The sequence below is a fragment of the Camelus ferus genome, chromosome 7, assembly GCF_009834535.1.
Source record: "Camelus ferus isolate YT-003-E chromosome 7, BCGSAC_Cfer_1.0, whole genome shotgun sequence".
Taxonomy (NCBI): domain Eukaryota; kingdom Metazoa; phylum Chordata; class Mammalia; order Artiodactyla; family Camelidae; genus Camelus; species Camelus ferus.
In genome coordinates, this window is record NC_045702.1 from 50,839,246 (window position 1) to 50,854,883 (window position 15,638).

The 15,638-nt window shown below is 34.5% G+C and overlaps 1 protein-coding gene across 1 annotated transcript in view; it reads right to left on the reverse strand.

Annotated features, from left to right (window-relative positions):
• The window catches only part of AHR (aryl hydrocarbon receptor), a 44,793-nt gene that overhangs the window by 12,561 nt on the left and 16,594 nt on the right, over positions 1-15,638 (reverse strand). Inside the window, 3 exon segments of the mRNA XM_032483893.1 lie at positions 71-194; positions 2,294-2,383; positions 4,729-4,832. Of these exon segments, the coding sequence (XP_032339784.1) occupies positions 71-194; positions 2,294-2,383; positions 4,729-4,832 (318 nt within the window).

Below are 15,638 nucleotides of genomic sequence, written 5' to 3' on the forward strand. Positions count from 1 at the left end.
CTATGGAGTTCTGTGCCCCTAAAGGTTCTCTGCCTCCTTTGACAGAATTCCCAATGCTAAACATTCTTACCATCGATTCTTTGCCCAGAGTCCGGACACTGTGAAGGATTTAATGCCCAGTGCAGCTGGCGCTGAAATTCAGCTCGGTCTTCAGTATGGATAAGTTCATACACACTCTGATGGATGACATCAGACTAAAGAAAAAAGATACAAGGAAATTAATAAGAAGTACTGATTTTAGGGAAATGTGGCTTACTAATTTTAAAACCTAGCTAGGTTAGTGGATGCTTGTTAGTGATGATGGATGCATGCCATATGATTGCAAAGCTCTCCAGGCATCCAAGATAGAAGCAACTAGAAAGAGACTAGCACAGTAACTGACAAGCTGAAAGTTATCTGCCATCACTTCCCTATGTGAACACTTTTCAGTCAAATAAGTCACCTCCCCGTTCCTTAACTGCAATCCATTAAGTTCTGCTGATTTTTACCCATTTATTGATCTTTCAATATCATCCAGTTACACTTAACTTCTCTAAGCTTCACAGTAATACACGTTTCCCTAACCACTCTCTAATGATTTTCTTTATATGAAATTTTTACTTCTAGTAGATTCCATAGGGTAAGGGATGATGCTTTTACCAGGTCAGAATTGTTCCTCCACCTCCGGCCTCTCAGCATTTACTAAAGTGCTGAGCCCATAGCCCTTAAACCAGAATTGTTCTTTTTTATTGTAACTCATGGCAAGAAATACATCTTCCATCAATTATCTGTGTTTGTGTGTGTATACATACACACATGGGAAAAAGCTTCACCGAACCCCTCTTTTATGTGTGACAATACTGTGTATTCTGTTTCATTTTAAGCAACTATAAAGAATGATTGATGGTGATCCATTGTGTCAATTTCACCACCAATGAGTCACAACCTGTAGTTTTAAAAATGGTGCCATAAACCACCACCGATGTCAGATATGAATGTTTTCTTAATGAATATCCATGTTATGTGTACACATGAAGAAAAACAGCTTGGGAAACACCTAATCTTTCTGACTTCTTAACTGTTATGAATCATATCAAACAATGATTAAGCTAGTTATATAATTAAGTTTCAAAAAAGCTTTTCCATGGACATTAGTATATTTTATTTAAGTTTCAAGAAGACTGAAAAAGGCTTTGTAGCACAGCCAGATTCTACCATTTAGCTGTCTAGACTTAAATCTCTCTATGAACTTAATCTTCTAGTATTAAGACATCTCTACACCACCCAGTAAACAACTTCCAGAATTATCATCTGAAATACAGGCAGAAGCGTATACACTCCTTTAAAAAAAAACACGCAGTGGCTTCCACTGTGTTTATAACATAACTTCAGCTTAAGTCTGTGTGACAGTGTAGACGGTGCTAGTCAAACCAGCAGTCTTGGCGTTACCTGTGAGCTTGTCAGAAATGCAAATATGGACCCACTCTGACCTACTGAACCAGATCATCTGGGAACAAGGCCCATCAATTTTATGAAGTTTGATCCGTTTCTTCAGGTGCTTCTTATGCACATCAGAATATAAGACTTACCGACACATAAGAGTAGCTAGCCTACAAGTGTACTTACAAACTATTCTCAAGTCATATTGGATGCTCCTGTCCAATATGCTAATGCCTTCCTACCCCATTTATTCACCATACACTCAGTAGCATTAAACCAGATACACTCACCTCTTTAAAGGCCTTCAAGCCTACTGCCTACAGTACTTCTTGCTTTTCTTCTCTGTTCCCTCCACAACTGTCCACCCATCTAATCCTACACTTTCTTTAGATTAGCTTAAATACCAATTCCTTTAGGAAAGCTTCCATAACCCATACAAATCAGAATTAAAAGGATAAGCCATAGTATTTCACTTGTGCTTCTACAAACCACCTCATTCATTTCATAGTTGTCAGATGCCCTCCAATATCCATAACTAATTTGACAGCAAATATTCCCTTGTCTGCCAATCCAAACCCTATCTGCCCCATGCCTGAAAGTTTCCTATATGTAAGAGTTACTTGTAACTGAAAAGAGAAACATAATATCCATGAATCACACATACCTTTAAGGAAATTATAATGTGGTAAATTATAAAGAGCATAAAAATATATTAGCTGCAAATATATGTATTTTTTATTCTATAGCATATATATTTTCATTATATTTTATATATAGAAAGTATCACTTCTGTCCCGGAAGTGTAAAAAATAAAAAGTAGAAAGTTAATTTTCTACAAAAAAATTTTGTAATGACCTAAGAAAAATATACTTACCTGCTGAAACCCCAGGTAATCTTGTATAGTAGAAGAAGCATAAAAGACCAAAGCATCTGTAGTGACAACCAGCACAAAGCCATTCAGAGCCTAAAAGGAAAAAGGTTACAAAATTAATAAGGTGAAAAAAATTAATGTAATTAAATAATACTGTCACCCATAAATACTGACTCTTGTTAAGGCTGTTCCTTTTACTGATGAAAAATCTTCAAAATGGTGACAGTTACTACACCCCACAAATGCAGAAACCCCACATCCCCCAGTAGTGAGAACAATCTATTCACACCGTTTGATCTGGCCAAAGAAGAGCTTGGAGCTTAATTTAATACTAGGTCATAGTAACTTTTATAGAATATTGATTTCTTCTTTGTACTTTAGATTTCCTGTTTTAAATATATTGTACGTGTTTTTTAAACATAAATTGTATAAACAGCATTTACTGTAATCTGTCACACTGCTTTTTAAAGGATGTAGTGTGTTAAGATGCTGATTAGAACCATAAGAGAAATTTAATAGGAGAAAATCTCTGTGCAAAGACAGTTTAAGCACTGGTGGAGTCTGAAATCTGGATACTCTCAAAGTATAATACATTTAAAAACTTTTTATGATAAAACAAATATACAAATGTACTATACATAAAATACTTAAAATATACATGTAATGCAAATATATACATGTAAGACAAGTATACAGTAAGTGTAGTCCATTTAAATTTAATATAATTACTAATATATTTAGGTTTAAAGCTATCATTTTGTTATTTCTATTTGTTTCACCTGTAGTCTATTGCTGTTTCTTTCCATTTTGCCTGCTTTCCGCCAATTATTTTTTGACTTTTTCTTTCCTTATTTTAGTTTAGAAATTATACTCTCTAATCCTTTTATTCAAGTCTAATGTTAATATCTATGTACTCTAATAAAGGTATTTAGATTACCTCACACATTAGTTGTTACCACATATTTTCATTCTAAAGCACTCAGTATTTCCTGTTTGAGTTCAGTTCAGTGCTTACTCTACTCTTTGCTACGTCGTCTTGGTTAAACCCTTCTGAAACTCTTCTTCGTGTAAAAGGAGATGTGGTGTGGTTTAGAAATAAGAACCCTACAGTTTGGAGTCAGAATTCGGACTGGACTCCTCTTTCTGTTTCTTACTTGTCTGTGTGGCTTTGTTATTTACTCCTTGTAGCTTTAGTGTCGTTTGAAAAATAGGGGCTTTATCAGATGACTACGACGACTATGTCTCACATGTACCTCAGTGCCTGGTACAGAGCCGGCACTCAGTTAATGCAGGGGCCATGCTTTGTGCACTAGAAAGAAGTACATAAATGATAGGAAGTAGCTTATTCAACACTTAATAATTACATACCAAATAGGACACATGCTAAGGACTGTGATTCAGAAATTAACAAGACATTGCCCTGTGCTAATGATGCTCCCAGTCTGGCAGATACCTCATTGTTCGACGAGGTACAGAAATACAGTGGCTGTCTTCTTTTCGCTCTAATTCCTTTCACCTTCAAGATCCTTGGTCTATATTACACTTCTGAGAACTAGATTACAAAGACAACAAACAGCACCTACTATATAAAAGCCACTTTTCTAAAGGATTTTTATGTATTCAAGTAGCAATCCAGTGAGGTCAGTGCCAAACTAAGTTATTCACTCAGTTCACTGGGTAGAACTGAAAACTATTACGTAATAGTAGTAGCACAGATTATAGCACACATCTTCATTCTACCTTTCTTAACAAAATACGTACCTGAGAATCAAGCATCATACATATCCAAGAGAAAGAAATAGAGAAAAAAAAAGATTCAAGGGGGAGGGTACAGCTCAGTGGTAGAGTGCACGCCTACCATGCACAAGGTCCTAGGTTCAATCGCCAGTACCTCCATTAAAATAAATTAATATAAACCTAATTACCTCTTTGAAAACAGATTTCAAATACTTTTACAGACAAATCTTTTACTAGAAACTCTCCAGTATTAAAGCATGACAATAGGGCTTACAGTTACTGAAAAATCTACTGCACGTTAAGTCACACAAGCTGCTAAAAGAAAACAGTTACAAGAAAACAATGAAAAACAAAGTTCAGGTTAAGAACAATTTCAAACTACTAAATAAAACTATTTTAATAGAGATATATTCCTAAAAAGTAAGTAAATCCAATGTCTTAAATGAGAACCTTTAAAATAATCTAGGAGTCCTTACTATTTAAAGAAATGCAACAGGGGAAGTGACAACTAGACCTCTAATAAATCTGCTCCATACAATTCCACTTTTTCATGTACTTGCATTAAACCACCATTGCAGGTCTGATGAAAGTGGCATGAAACACTCAGTGAGCCCTAAATAAACTGGAAATAACTGAAAAGACTGTTAATTTCCCATTTACCATTGTTCCAATGATAAGAAACCATGTTTACTACAACTTACCTGTAGTAAGAATTCTCCTTCCTGCAAGTTCAGGCTGTCTCTGAATTTTGTTCTACAGTTATCCTGGACTCCATTTCTGTCAGCTGGGGAGGACTTCAATGCAACTACGAAAAAAAAAAAAAAGGGAAAAATAATGATACGGTAGTTAGTTTTTAAAATAAGCAATTTCAAATAGCTATAATAAAAAACCTCTATGCACCAAAGAGACAATCTGAAAAATTCGTATCCACTGGTACTACAATGACTAAGTAAAGAATTCTTTGCCAATGGGTGGTTTCCAAAGTCAGCTGACAGATTCTCAAAAACAATTTTTGATGAGTTCATGAAATGATTTTCGGCCTATAACTTAAGGGGTTTCAAAGAATTACACAACACTGCTAAACATTCCCCGGGGTCCTATTTATTTTTGAGAACTAGGTTCCTCAGAACATAACCTACAATATTTTTAATATCTATATACATTCTAAACTAGTGGTGGTGAGGAGAAAGAAGTAACCAAATGCTTTATTAAGAAGTGTATTTCCACTAGATTTAGGATCCTCTTGTCTAGTTCTAGGGTAAAAAAATTGTTAGTATATTATTATCAAGTTCATATTGATAAAACACTTCATGGAGAATTAACATCTTTATGATGTTGAGTCAATCCATCCAAGAACATGTATGTTTTCCCATTTGTTCAAGTCTGTATTTCTTGCCCCACTAGAATGTTTTAAAGTTGTCCATAAAAACATTTTTTCATGTGTATTTTCATGTTTGTTCCTAGGTATTACCTCTGGTAAAGTGGCTTCTCTTCCCTAATGATTTTCTAAATACCTGTGGGCTGTACACAGGAGAGCCTGCGGCATGGCGGGTGGGATGCTTAGTGGCAGGCAGCACGCTGTAGTGCCGTATCTCCCCCTCACTGTGTGCGTGCGTGCGTGCGTGCGTGCGTGCGTGTGTATTCATAATCTGGGAGGCAGCTCAGCTGAACAGAAATAATAATAGCTACCATTTACTTAGCATTTTTCCAAGCACTCTCAAATATTTTCTCAGTTAAAACGTGTGGATATTGGTATCTGATGGAACTGAGTTGAAATCTCAGCTCTGCCATTTACTAAGCGTGTGAGCATTTTGCGCCTGTCTCCTAATACGTGAGGGGATAACTGAAAAAACAAACACCACAAAACCATCCTGCAGGGCTGTTGTGAAAGATAATCAGAATATATGTGATGTTCCTGGCACAGAGCAGCTCAATATCAGTTCAATAAATGGCAGCTCTGATTATGAGCAGTATTTCCCAGAGCTCATGGATTTCCCTTCTTTATCAAGTATACCTTTCAGATACTGTTATAATACCTTTCTATTTTTTTTTATCTTTTTTAAACCTGTGATATTTAAATAAGAGAAGCCATTAATCAAAATCAACTTTGACATTCCTTTTAAGATTTCTTATTTCATTAGATTTTTATGTGCTAAAGATAATCTGGTTTGGTGAAAAACTGGAGATTTATTAATAATCAGATTTTCTCTCAGTTTGAGCAAAGCATCACATACAAAACATTTTCATGTTTGAAGTATATTTTCTGGTAAATCACCAGTGCTTGTGTCACACTGGAATCTTATGCCAAGTTCTTGTCTTTACACAACTTGAAACATTATCTCTTTGAAAGAAGAGGCCAAAAGCCTGGCCTCTGAATATAACAACTCCAAAAGGCCACAAAACAGATTTCCTTAGGCCAAAAAATAGTTTGAGATAAATTAACTGATCTAACAGTTAACCAAGACCAAAGGAAAGGCTTAATCTTTTCTTGCTGAAAGTTAAGGGACAGAGAGGCCTTTCTCCCTTTCTACCCTGTAGGTTTTGTTGTTTGCTTTCCAGGGGCCAGATTTGCTTGAATACATTAAAATCTCAATGCCAGGGTTAACTACACTCTTCTACTTTTCCAGCAGCTCCAGTGTAAGGCACAATTTATGAGTTACAAGAAATATCAGTAAGATTTGCTATTAAAAAGAAAACAACAAAACCTAAACCCTTACATTATGGAAGAAGCAAAGCCATCCTAAAAATGTATATATATTAACAGTGTCAAATTTTAAAAGTCTAAATTTTCTTACTAAGAATCTTTTAAAATTAACTTTTAATCAATGGAATTGATGTCACTTCTCACTAGGGTTATTAGACCACTGAGAAGCTAAATAAGAAATAAAAGCCCACTCATCTCAGAGTAGTTTACAATTTGTTTCTGGCCTTGTACTGGGGATAAATTAGCCAATGCAATTAGACACTAGACAGCATCTGCCTTTAAGTAGGGCATATAAATAAGCTATGAAAATAAAGAATGAGAAAAGAATGTCAAAAATATTCAGGGTGGAATTTAAAGTATTAGAGGAACCCGAAAGAGAGAAAAAGAACAAATTCTTTCTAAACAATAATGCTTACAATTCTAAATGTTGGAGGGACAATACTTAATATGGATAACTATTGCTTACGTTGGAAGAGTGGTAAGTGCATTCTGGGAAGGGATCACTGGAGGGTTCTTCCAAAAATAAATAAGTACTCCTGCTGCTGTCATGTTGAAGGTTAATAATCAGTTCAGGGTTTAAGTAAATACTGCACAAAGGTGAGTCCAAGAAGGGTGTGCTCCCTTCCCGTTCCCATCTAAAAAACACTAGTATGACTTTTTAGAAAACTTCTTCTATGTCCTAGCCACTTGACCCAAACTGTGTAATTTCTGCCCTTCTATGGAGTGTGGCCTCTATTTCTTGATCTCATACCTGCTACCTCGCCCTTCTTAAAATTACTAGAAGATGTATTAATGAGCACTACTCACTTTCGCATACATATTTCTTGCCTCGATTGGAAAGCAACAGAAGAGTAAGAAGATGATGTGGGGAGATGACCCTACCATCTGACTGGCTTTAAATAATTTTCTTAGTAATGATATACGACACTCAGAGGTCACACTGTATGCCAAGCAGTTTCCATGTACTGTAATTTATTTAATCTTCATAATAGCTCTGAGACTGGCATTACTGCCCTTTCACTATATTAGGAAACTGAGACTTAGAGAGGTTAAGAAGCTTTCCCAAGGTTACAGCTTTAAGTGGTAGAGCCTAGACAAAAATCCAGGTAGTGTGATCCTAAGTGTGTGAACTATTATTAACCACCTACTTGACATTTCCCCCATGCTAAGCTGCCTTTGACTTTCAGTTTCCTTATCTTTAGATAAATGATACCTCTGGAGACAAATTCTTATGAGAACTAAAATAACATGTAGAGTACCTAGCAAATGCCTGAATCTGTAACGGACAATCTACAGGCTGAGTTTACACACCCTCAAACCACTGTGGAAAGCTGACATTGAAAGTTGCACACCAGGGATATCTGAGTGTTTTCTCATCTCTAAACAGGGAACATTAATGAGTGTCTAACAGGACTGCTATGATGTCTATACAACAATCTGAAGGTACTTAGAATCTATGAATTGTCGTGAAAATTATATGCACAGTCAAATGCATAAGGCACCAGTGGAATTAAATACACAGCAGTTCACAGAAGCTAAATATAATATCTGAAAATAAGTCACGTGCTGATTCTGCTATTTTGGAAACATTTGCTTTACTGAATAGACATTTGTTAAAATCCCCCCTCCATCTGCAGGAAGAGCACACCTTCCATAGTGTAAGGATCTGACTTTGAGTATTCAGTGGAATTTTAAGATAATAAATCATCAGAGTATTCAACTATTTCCTCATTGAGAGATCAATGAAGCAATTAAACAAGAATTAATGATGAAATTTAGAGTATAAATACGTCACAGTATTATAAGATTGTAATATTGTAATTATTATCAACTGATTCAAGTCTTATTCCCACATGCATTTAACCATATCTATGTTTCCTAAGACTTCACTATCCTTCATTATATATCTAAGCTCAAATTTCCCTTTCTCCCTACAAGCCAAATATTTCCTCTACAAAACACATGCTCTGAATTGTTCAAGAGAGAAACTCATGAGAAACAAATATTGGAATGTGGTAGGCTGTATTTTGTACTTTGCTACTGTAGTTTTGCCTTTAAAAAGAAAGAATGATATGATAAATGTCTTGCCAGGAAAAAGCATAAGCCTTTTAATTGTTGATATAAATTAAATTTATTTTATAATATTTACCATCCCCTTTATTACTTTTGGTAAGAAAAGTTAAATTCCAATCTCACATCAATATTAGCATGAAAGACAGCAAAGCTATCACTCATTATAAATTTCAACTAAATACATAAACTTTTATAAATTAGAAAGGGTTAAGTAATGTAGTATTTCTTGAATATAAGGAAAAACATCCTCAATTAGTATGGGTAAGTATCTATAAATAATTTCCTAATCATATATTAAGTATACCTAAAGAGAGTTTCTCTTCACATCTACATTGTTTGAGATAAAAGATACTTCATTTCAGTAACATGAAGTTTGATTTTTTGGGGGCAAATGAAGCATTTTCCTTTTGAGGGAAAGAAGGAAGAAACTGAAATTTAAAATAACTGTTATGTTCTAAGCTTCTAGGAGAAAAAGATTAGGTCTATGCAGTTCGATGATACTGACGTATTTTTTTCTGCCTAGAAGTTTCTAATCACCAGGGCAGAATAAAACTAAATTCAGTTTTTAAAAATGCAAATTTTAGGTTATAGCTTTATGAATGAATGTAGGTTGCATAACTGATGGTTACTGTCTTTTTAGCAAATCTAGAAAACACTATTCTAAAGCTGAAAAAGTCCTTAAAAGTTAGATCTATTCTTACTCTCAATTAAGTGGAAACTGAGTTCCAAAGATGTTACTCAGCATTTTTCAAACTTCCATGGACATGAAAAGCACCTGGAAGGCTATTAAAATACGTTGCTGGACCTCCCACTCCCAACTCTAGAGTTTCTGATCCAGTAGGTCTAGGATGGGGTGCCACAATCTGCATTACTAACAAGTTCCCAAGGGATGCTGAGGACAAGGTACTACATTTTGAGAACTAGTGACTTAGGAAATAACTTTAAAAATATTCTGGATCTCATTTCCTCATATTTTTAAAAATTATCATTCCTCTGCCTAAAGAGTTCATTACTAACATGAATGTCTTCAGGAAGTAACTCTTCCCAATTTCATAAAGATGAAAATATCAGCACATAATGTAAGACTGAAACACAGGGCAGTAACAAAAAATTCTATATGTACAGTTGATCTGTGAACAACATGGGGATTGAACTGGGCAAGTCCACTTATATTCAGTTTTTTTCCAATAAATACTACAATACTATACGATCTGTGGTTGGCTGAATCCACAGCTGTGGAACCTCAGATGTGGAGGAACCACAGATATGCAGGACTGACTATAAAGTTACATGCTGATTTTCAACCTCATTTTGTTCAAGAGTCCACTGTATACAGTATGGAACAGTGACATGAAAGGTATTATCTGTAACCACAAGGTTAGTTAACTGAACAAGCCTCCATGTCACCTGCAGCTGGTGCTTTCCTTACATAACACAATCTCCCCAACTTGGGCTAGGACAAAGGGAGGGGATGCTGTCTCCATCACATGTAGACTAGTCATCTGAAACTACACACTATCAAGAATTCAGCAAGGTAGCAGGATACAAGATTAACATACAGAAATCAGTGGCATTTCTTTACACTAACAATGAAATATCAGAAAAGGAAAGTAAAGAAACAATCACTTTTAAAATTTCATCCAAGACAATAAAATACTTAGGAATATATCTGACCAAGGAAGTGAAAGACTTACATGCAGACAACTACAAAACACTGATTAAGGAAATTAAAGGTGACTTAACGAAATGGAAAGGTATCCCATGTTCTTGGATTAGAAGAATCAATATTGTTAAAATGGCCAAACTGCCCAAGGCAATCTACAAACTTAATGCAATCCCTATCAAATTACCGAGGACATTTTTCACAGAACTAGAACAAATAATCCTAAAATTTATATGGAATCACAAAAGACCCAGAACTGCCAAAGCATTACTGAAGAAAAAGAATGAAACTGGAGAAATAACCCTCCCAGACTTCAGATAATACTACAGAGCTACAGTCATCAAAACAGCATGGTACTGGTACAAAAATAAACATATGGTTCAATGGAAAAGAACAGAAAGCCGAGAAATAAATCCACAAACTTTTGGTCAGTTAATCTTTGACAAAGGAGGCAAGAACATACAATGGAGCAAAGAGTCTCTTCAGCAAATGATACTGGGAATAACTGGACAGCTGCATGTAAATCAATGAAGTCAGAACACTCCCTCACACTATACACAAAAATAAACTCAAAATAGCTTAAAGACTTAAACATAAGACAAGACACTATAAACCTCTTAGAAGACAACATAGGCAAAACATTACCTGACATGAATCTCAGCAGTGTTCTCCTAGAGCAATCTACCCAAGTGATAGAAATAAAATAAGAAATAAGCAAATGGGACCTAATTAAACTTATAAGCTTTTGTACAGCAAAGGAAATCACAAGCAAAACAAAAAGACAACCTACAGAATGTGAGAAAATACTTGCAAATGATACGACTGACATGCTTAATTTCCAGAATATGTAAACAGCTTACACAACTTAATAAGAAAAAAACAACCCAATCCAAAAATGGGCAGAAGATCTAAACAAATTCTCCAATGAAGACATACAAATGGCCTATAGGCACATGAAAAAATGCTCAATATCACTAATTATCAGAGAAACGCAAATCAAAACTACAATGAGGTATCACCTCACACCAGTCAGAATGGCCATCATTCAAAAGTCCACAAATGACAAATGCTGGAGAGGGTGTGGAGAAAAGGGAACCCTCCTACACTGCTGGTGGGAATGTAGTTTGGTGCAGTCGTTATGGAAAACAGTATGGAGATTCCCCAAAAGACTAAAAATAGACTTACCATATGATCCAGCAATCCCACTCCTGGCTGTATGTCTACAGGGAACCTTAATTCAAAAAGATACAGGCACCCAATGTTCATAGCAGCACTATTTACAATAGCCGAGACATGGAAACAACCTAACTGTCCATCAACAGATGACTGGATAAAGAAGTTGTGGTATACTATACAATGGAATACTACTCAGCCATAAAAAAACAATAAAATAATGCCATTTGCAGTAACATGGATGGACCTGGAGAATGTAACTCTAAGTGAAGTAAGCCAGAAAGAGAAAGAAAAACATCCTATGATATCACTCATATGTGGAATCTAAAAAAAAAAAAAAAAAAAAAAGACAAACAAACTTGTTTACAAAACAGAAACAAACTCACAGACACAAAACAAACTTATGGCTACCAAGAGGGAGAAGAGGGTAGGAAGGGATGAATTGGGAGTTCGAGATTTGCAGATACTAACTACTATATATCAAATAGATAAACAACAAGTTTATACTGTATAGCACAGGGAACTATATTCAATATCTTATAGTAACTTATGGTGAAAAAGAATATGAAAATGAATATATGTATGTTCATATATGACTGAAGCATTATGCTATACACCAGAAATTGATGCAACATTGTAAACTGACTATACTTCAATAAAAATTTTAATAAGAATCCAGTGGACAATAGAATATTCTGTAAAACTGACCATAAAGGCACTCCCACATCGTGTGGGCAAATTTAAGGCTAGAAAACAGAAGAATTCAATACAGACAACTTTAGGTTCATTAAGTTGATCCAACGTGACTGCCTTTCTCACCTTAACCTCCCAGTGCTGACACCTGAATGGCTATATGTCTTCTAAGGACAATCAAGAACCAGAAATTACCTCCTCTAGTAGTATTATTTTTCTGTATGGACTTTTTTTTCATTTTAGCTTACCTTTTCATGTGCAATTTTCTCTTTGACCCTCTCAGAACTTGAAGCACCAAATGAAGTCCTCTTTAAGCAAACTCATTATCACCTAGCTAGGTTTCATATCTCTCTCTCTCTCTCTCTCTCACACACACACACACACACACACACACACACACACACACACACACAGATTTGCTTTCCTCTATCTCTGCTCATCCTTAAAGCATTTCATCTCCAGTATTTTTCCTCTTACTCTATATGCTTTCCCTAGAAATATTTTATTCACTTTTCATTTAAATTTTTTTAAATGAAAAGATTTAAAATACTACCCCAACTACATAATGATGACTCCAAAATCTAAATCTCCAGCTATGAACAAATAAATGAATTTGAGCTACTGATTATAAATGGTTGATCAAAAAGTCAAAAGGCCATAAGAGCAGGATTAAAAAATAAACACATAAGTATGATTACTAAATAAAGATGGTCAGTGGTAATATAACTGTATTTCAATATAGACCTTAAAGTGATTAATTTTATACTGTATGTGAATATGGTTTCTAAAATGCTGTAACACAGATGATGCTGTGTATTTCTACTACCAGCTCAACAAAAGCCTCACAAAAAACTCAAAACAGTTTAACTACAGACATTTAAAATCTGCATCAGGGAAAAGAGAGAAAATTGCTGAAAGTTGGCTGGCTCAATATTCCCCCAGTGGCAATCCTCTGTAAAAAAAGAAAGCTGAAGCCATAAATTTATGACCAACTGGAACTGTTCATGGCCAAGCAATTAAGGATCAAGGATCCTAGAGTCACACAACACTAGGTAATGATCAAAGAGAAAACCCATTAAGGAAGTAAATTTAAAAGACACAGGAAAGAAGCAAAACATAAAACAAAGGGTATAATGAGTTTAGGTTCAGTTTGAATCTCTGATATGTATTCACCACTGTGCTTTTTTAAAACACTTGTCAAAGTACAGAAAAACACTCAAGAGATGAAAGTATAAAATATCATAAAAGTATTTTTTCATTTTATTTATGTATTTATTCATAGAATTTAATGAATCTTATACTGTAAATTAGAACATCTGAGGAAAAGAGAGATTAAATTCTTAATCCAAAGATGTCATATTATTAAATTAAGGGCCAGGGTTTGACTACACTGCAACTTGACTCACCATTCTTTTTATTCATCCATGTTTCAATTTGCATGGATTTGATTATGTTAAATCCATAAAGTAAAATTTAAAAGAATCTTTAAATTTTATAGTTTTAGTTATGGAAGGTATCATGAATGTTAGGGTTTCATGTTTTCAAATGTGAATTCTGGGGAAAAAAAATACAGAGCTAAATTACAGCCTAAAATGGGTAACACCACGGGTTAATGAAACTCAACGCTATCTGATGATTTCAAATGTACTGATCTTTTAGGCAAACTTTAGACATTTCTATAATTAAGAAATCACATTTGCTATGATACTGAAATTTTGTAAATTACTTGGCACGCAATTTTTTTTTAAAGTGGATAAAATTAATACACAAATCCTGTGAATGTAAAAGCACACATATGAATCCATTAAACTTTGTAACATCAACCCTTAAAGAGGCTATTTAATTCATTTTCACTGTTTGTTCAAGTTCATTCTTCGCATATATACATACATACATATTTGTTTTTCAAGATAATGCTCTGGTTACACAGATACCAAAAAAGGATTAAAATCCAGTGAGACACACAAGCTGAAGATGAATAAATATAACAGCTCTCTTATAAAAACCTAATGAACTGGAAATGAACTGTTTAAAGTATCTACCAAATTCTGTTCTTGGAAGACCAAGGAGAGAGCACATATAATTTTAAATTTAAAATAAAGTCACCCAAGATCCAAGTAAACAATGAGACTGAATAAATGTTAGATCATGACATGACTAGTTAACTGCTGTCATTCCCTCCTCTCACAGCATTGTTAAACGTTGTGAATTTAAAATATGACCGTATGTAAAGTATCTATATTTTATAAAATGGTGATCATTTTGAGCATGTATAATGACTCACAACTCATTTTCTCTACATTACCTAGTTTTTAAAATAACCAGAACACTATTCCCTGTGACAGTTGCAAATACAGGACTTTGGAATTAGAAGCTCAGATCCACCACACTCACCTCTACCAGGCTTAATGTAACCTGGACAAAAATCACCTTTCTCTTGTTTCTAAGTTTTCCTTTCCACAAATTAAACTTGTACATTGTAATTACAAAGACGTCATAAAGAATAACTCATGACTCAGATATAAAGATGTAAAAGATGTCACAATTAATGACTATATTTTAATAGTACAGTAAGTACTATGAATATTTTATTGAATTAACAAGTACTATATATGCTTTTGACCTTCACTATTATCTCAAAGAAAGAAAACTTTTCTGCCTTTTTTACCTTATTAGATATTTGTGTCTCAACAGAGAACGTGGATTAGTCATTCTCGTTAATTTTGGGGGTTGCTGTCAAAAAGGAGAGTAATTTAAACAATACTTACATAATGAGGAGTATTTTAAAAAGTGATAATGAAATCTAATTCAATTTTTTTTGTATGCTGAAATTACTCTTACTGAGAATAAAACATTACCATACTGATTCAGATTGGTTAACAAGTCCAGTGTCCACTGTCTGATCCTGGCATTAAGAGACACAATATAGGAGAAACAATCCTTTTCTTTCACATCAACCAATTAAAAAGGTTGTGTTATAAGTATCCGTATCACAGTGTCCCTTAATAAACTAGTATTGATTTCAGCCATTAAGTTACTTAAACTTATTAAATATTTTTCATCACAGAAGTAACATGATATTTGAGTTTAATACTCATTTTGTGACTTGGGTCTTCCTTTTATTTTCCACATTTGTCTTTAATTACAAATGGAGAGTTTAACTTTAACATGCTGGAATTTGGTGGAAAAGTGTGAACATGATGTTACAGATTTCAGCATTCAGTCTGTATTTCTAAGATGTAAGCCCACACTGACTTGCCAAGTCAGAGCTCCACCTGGTCATTTTACTGTCTCAGGCTCCCCCT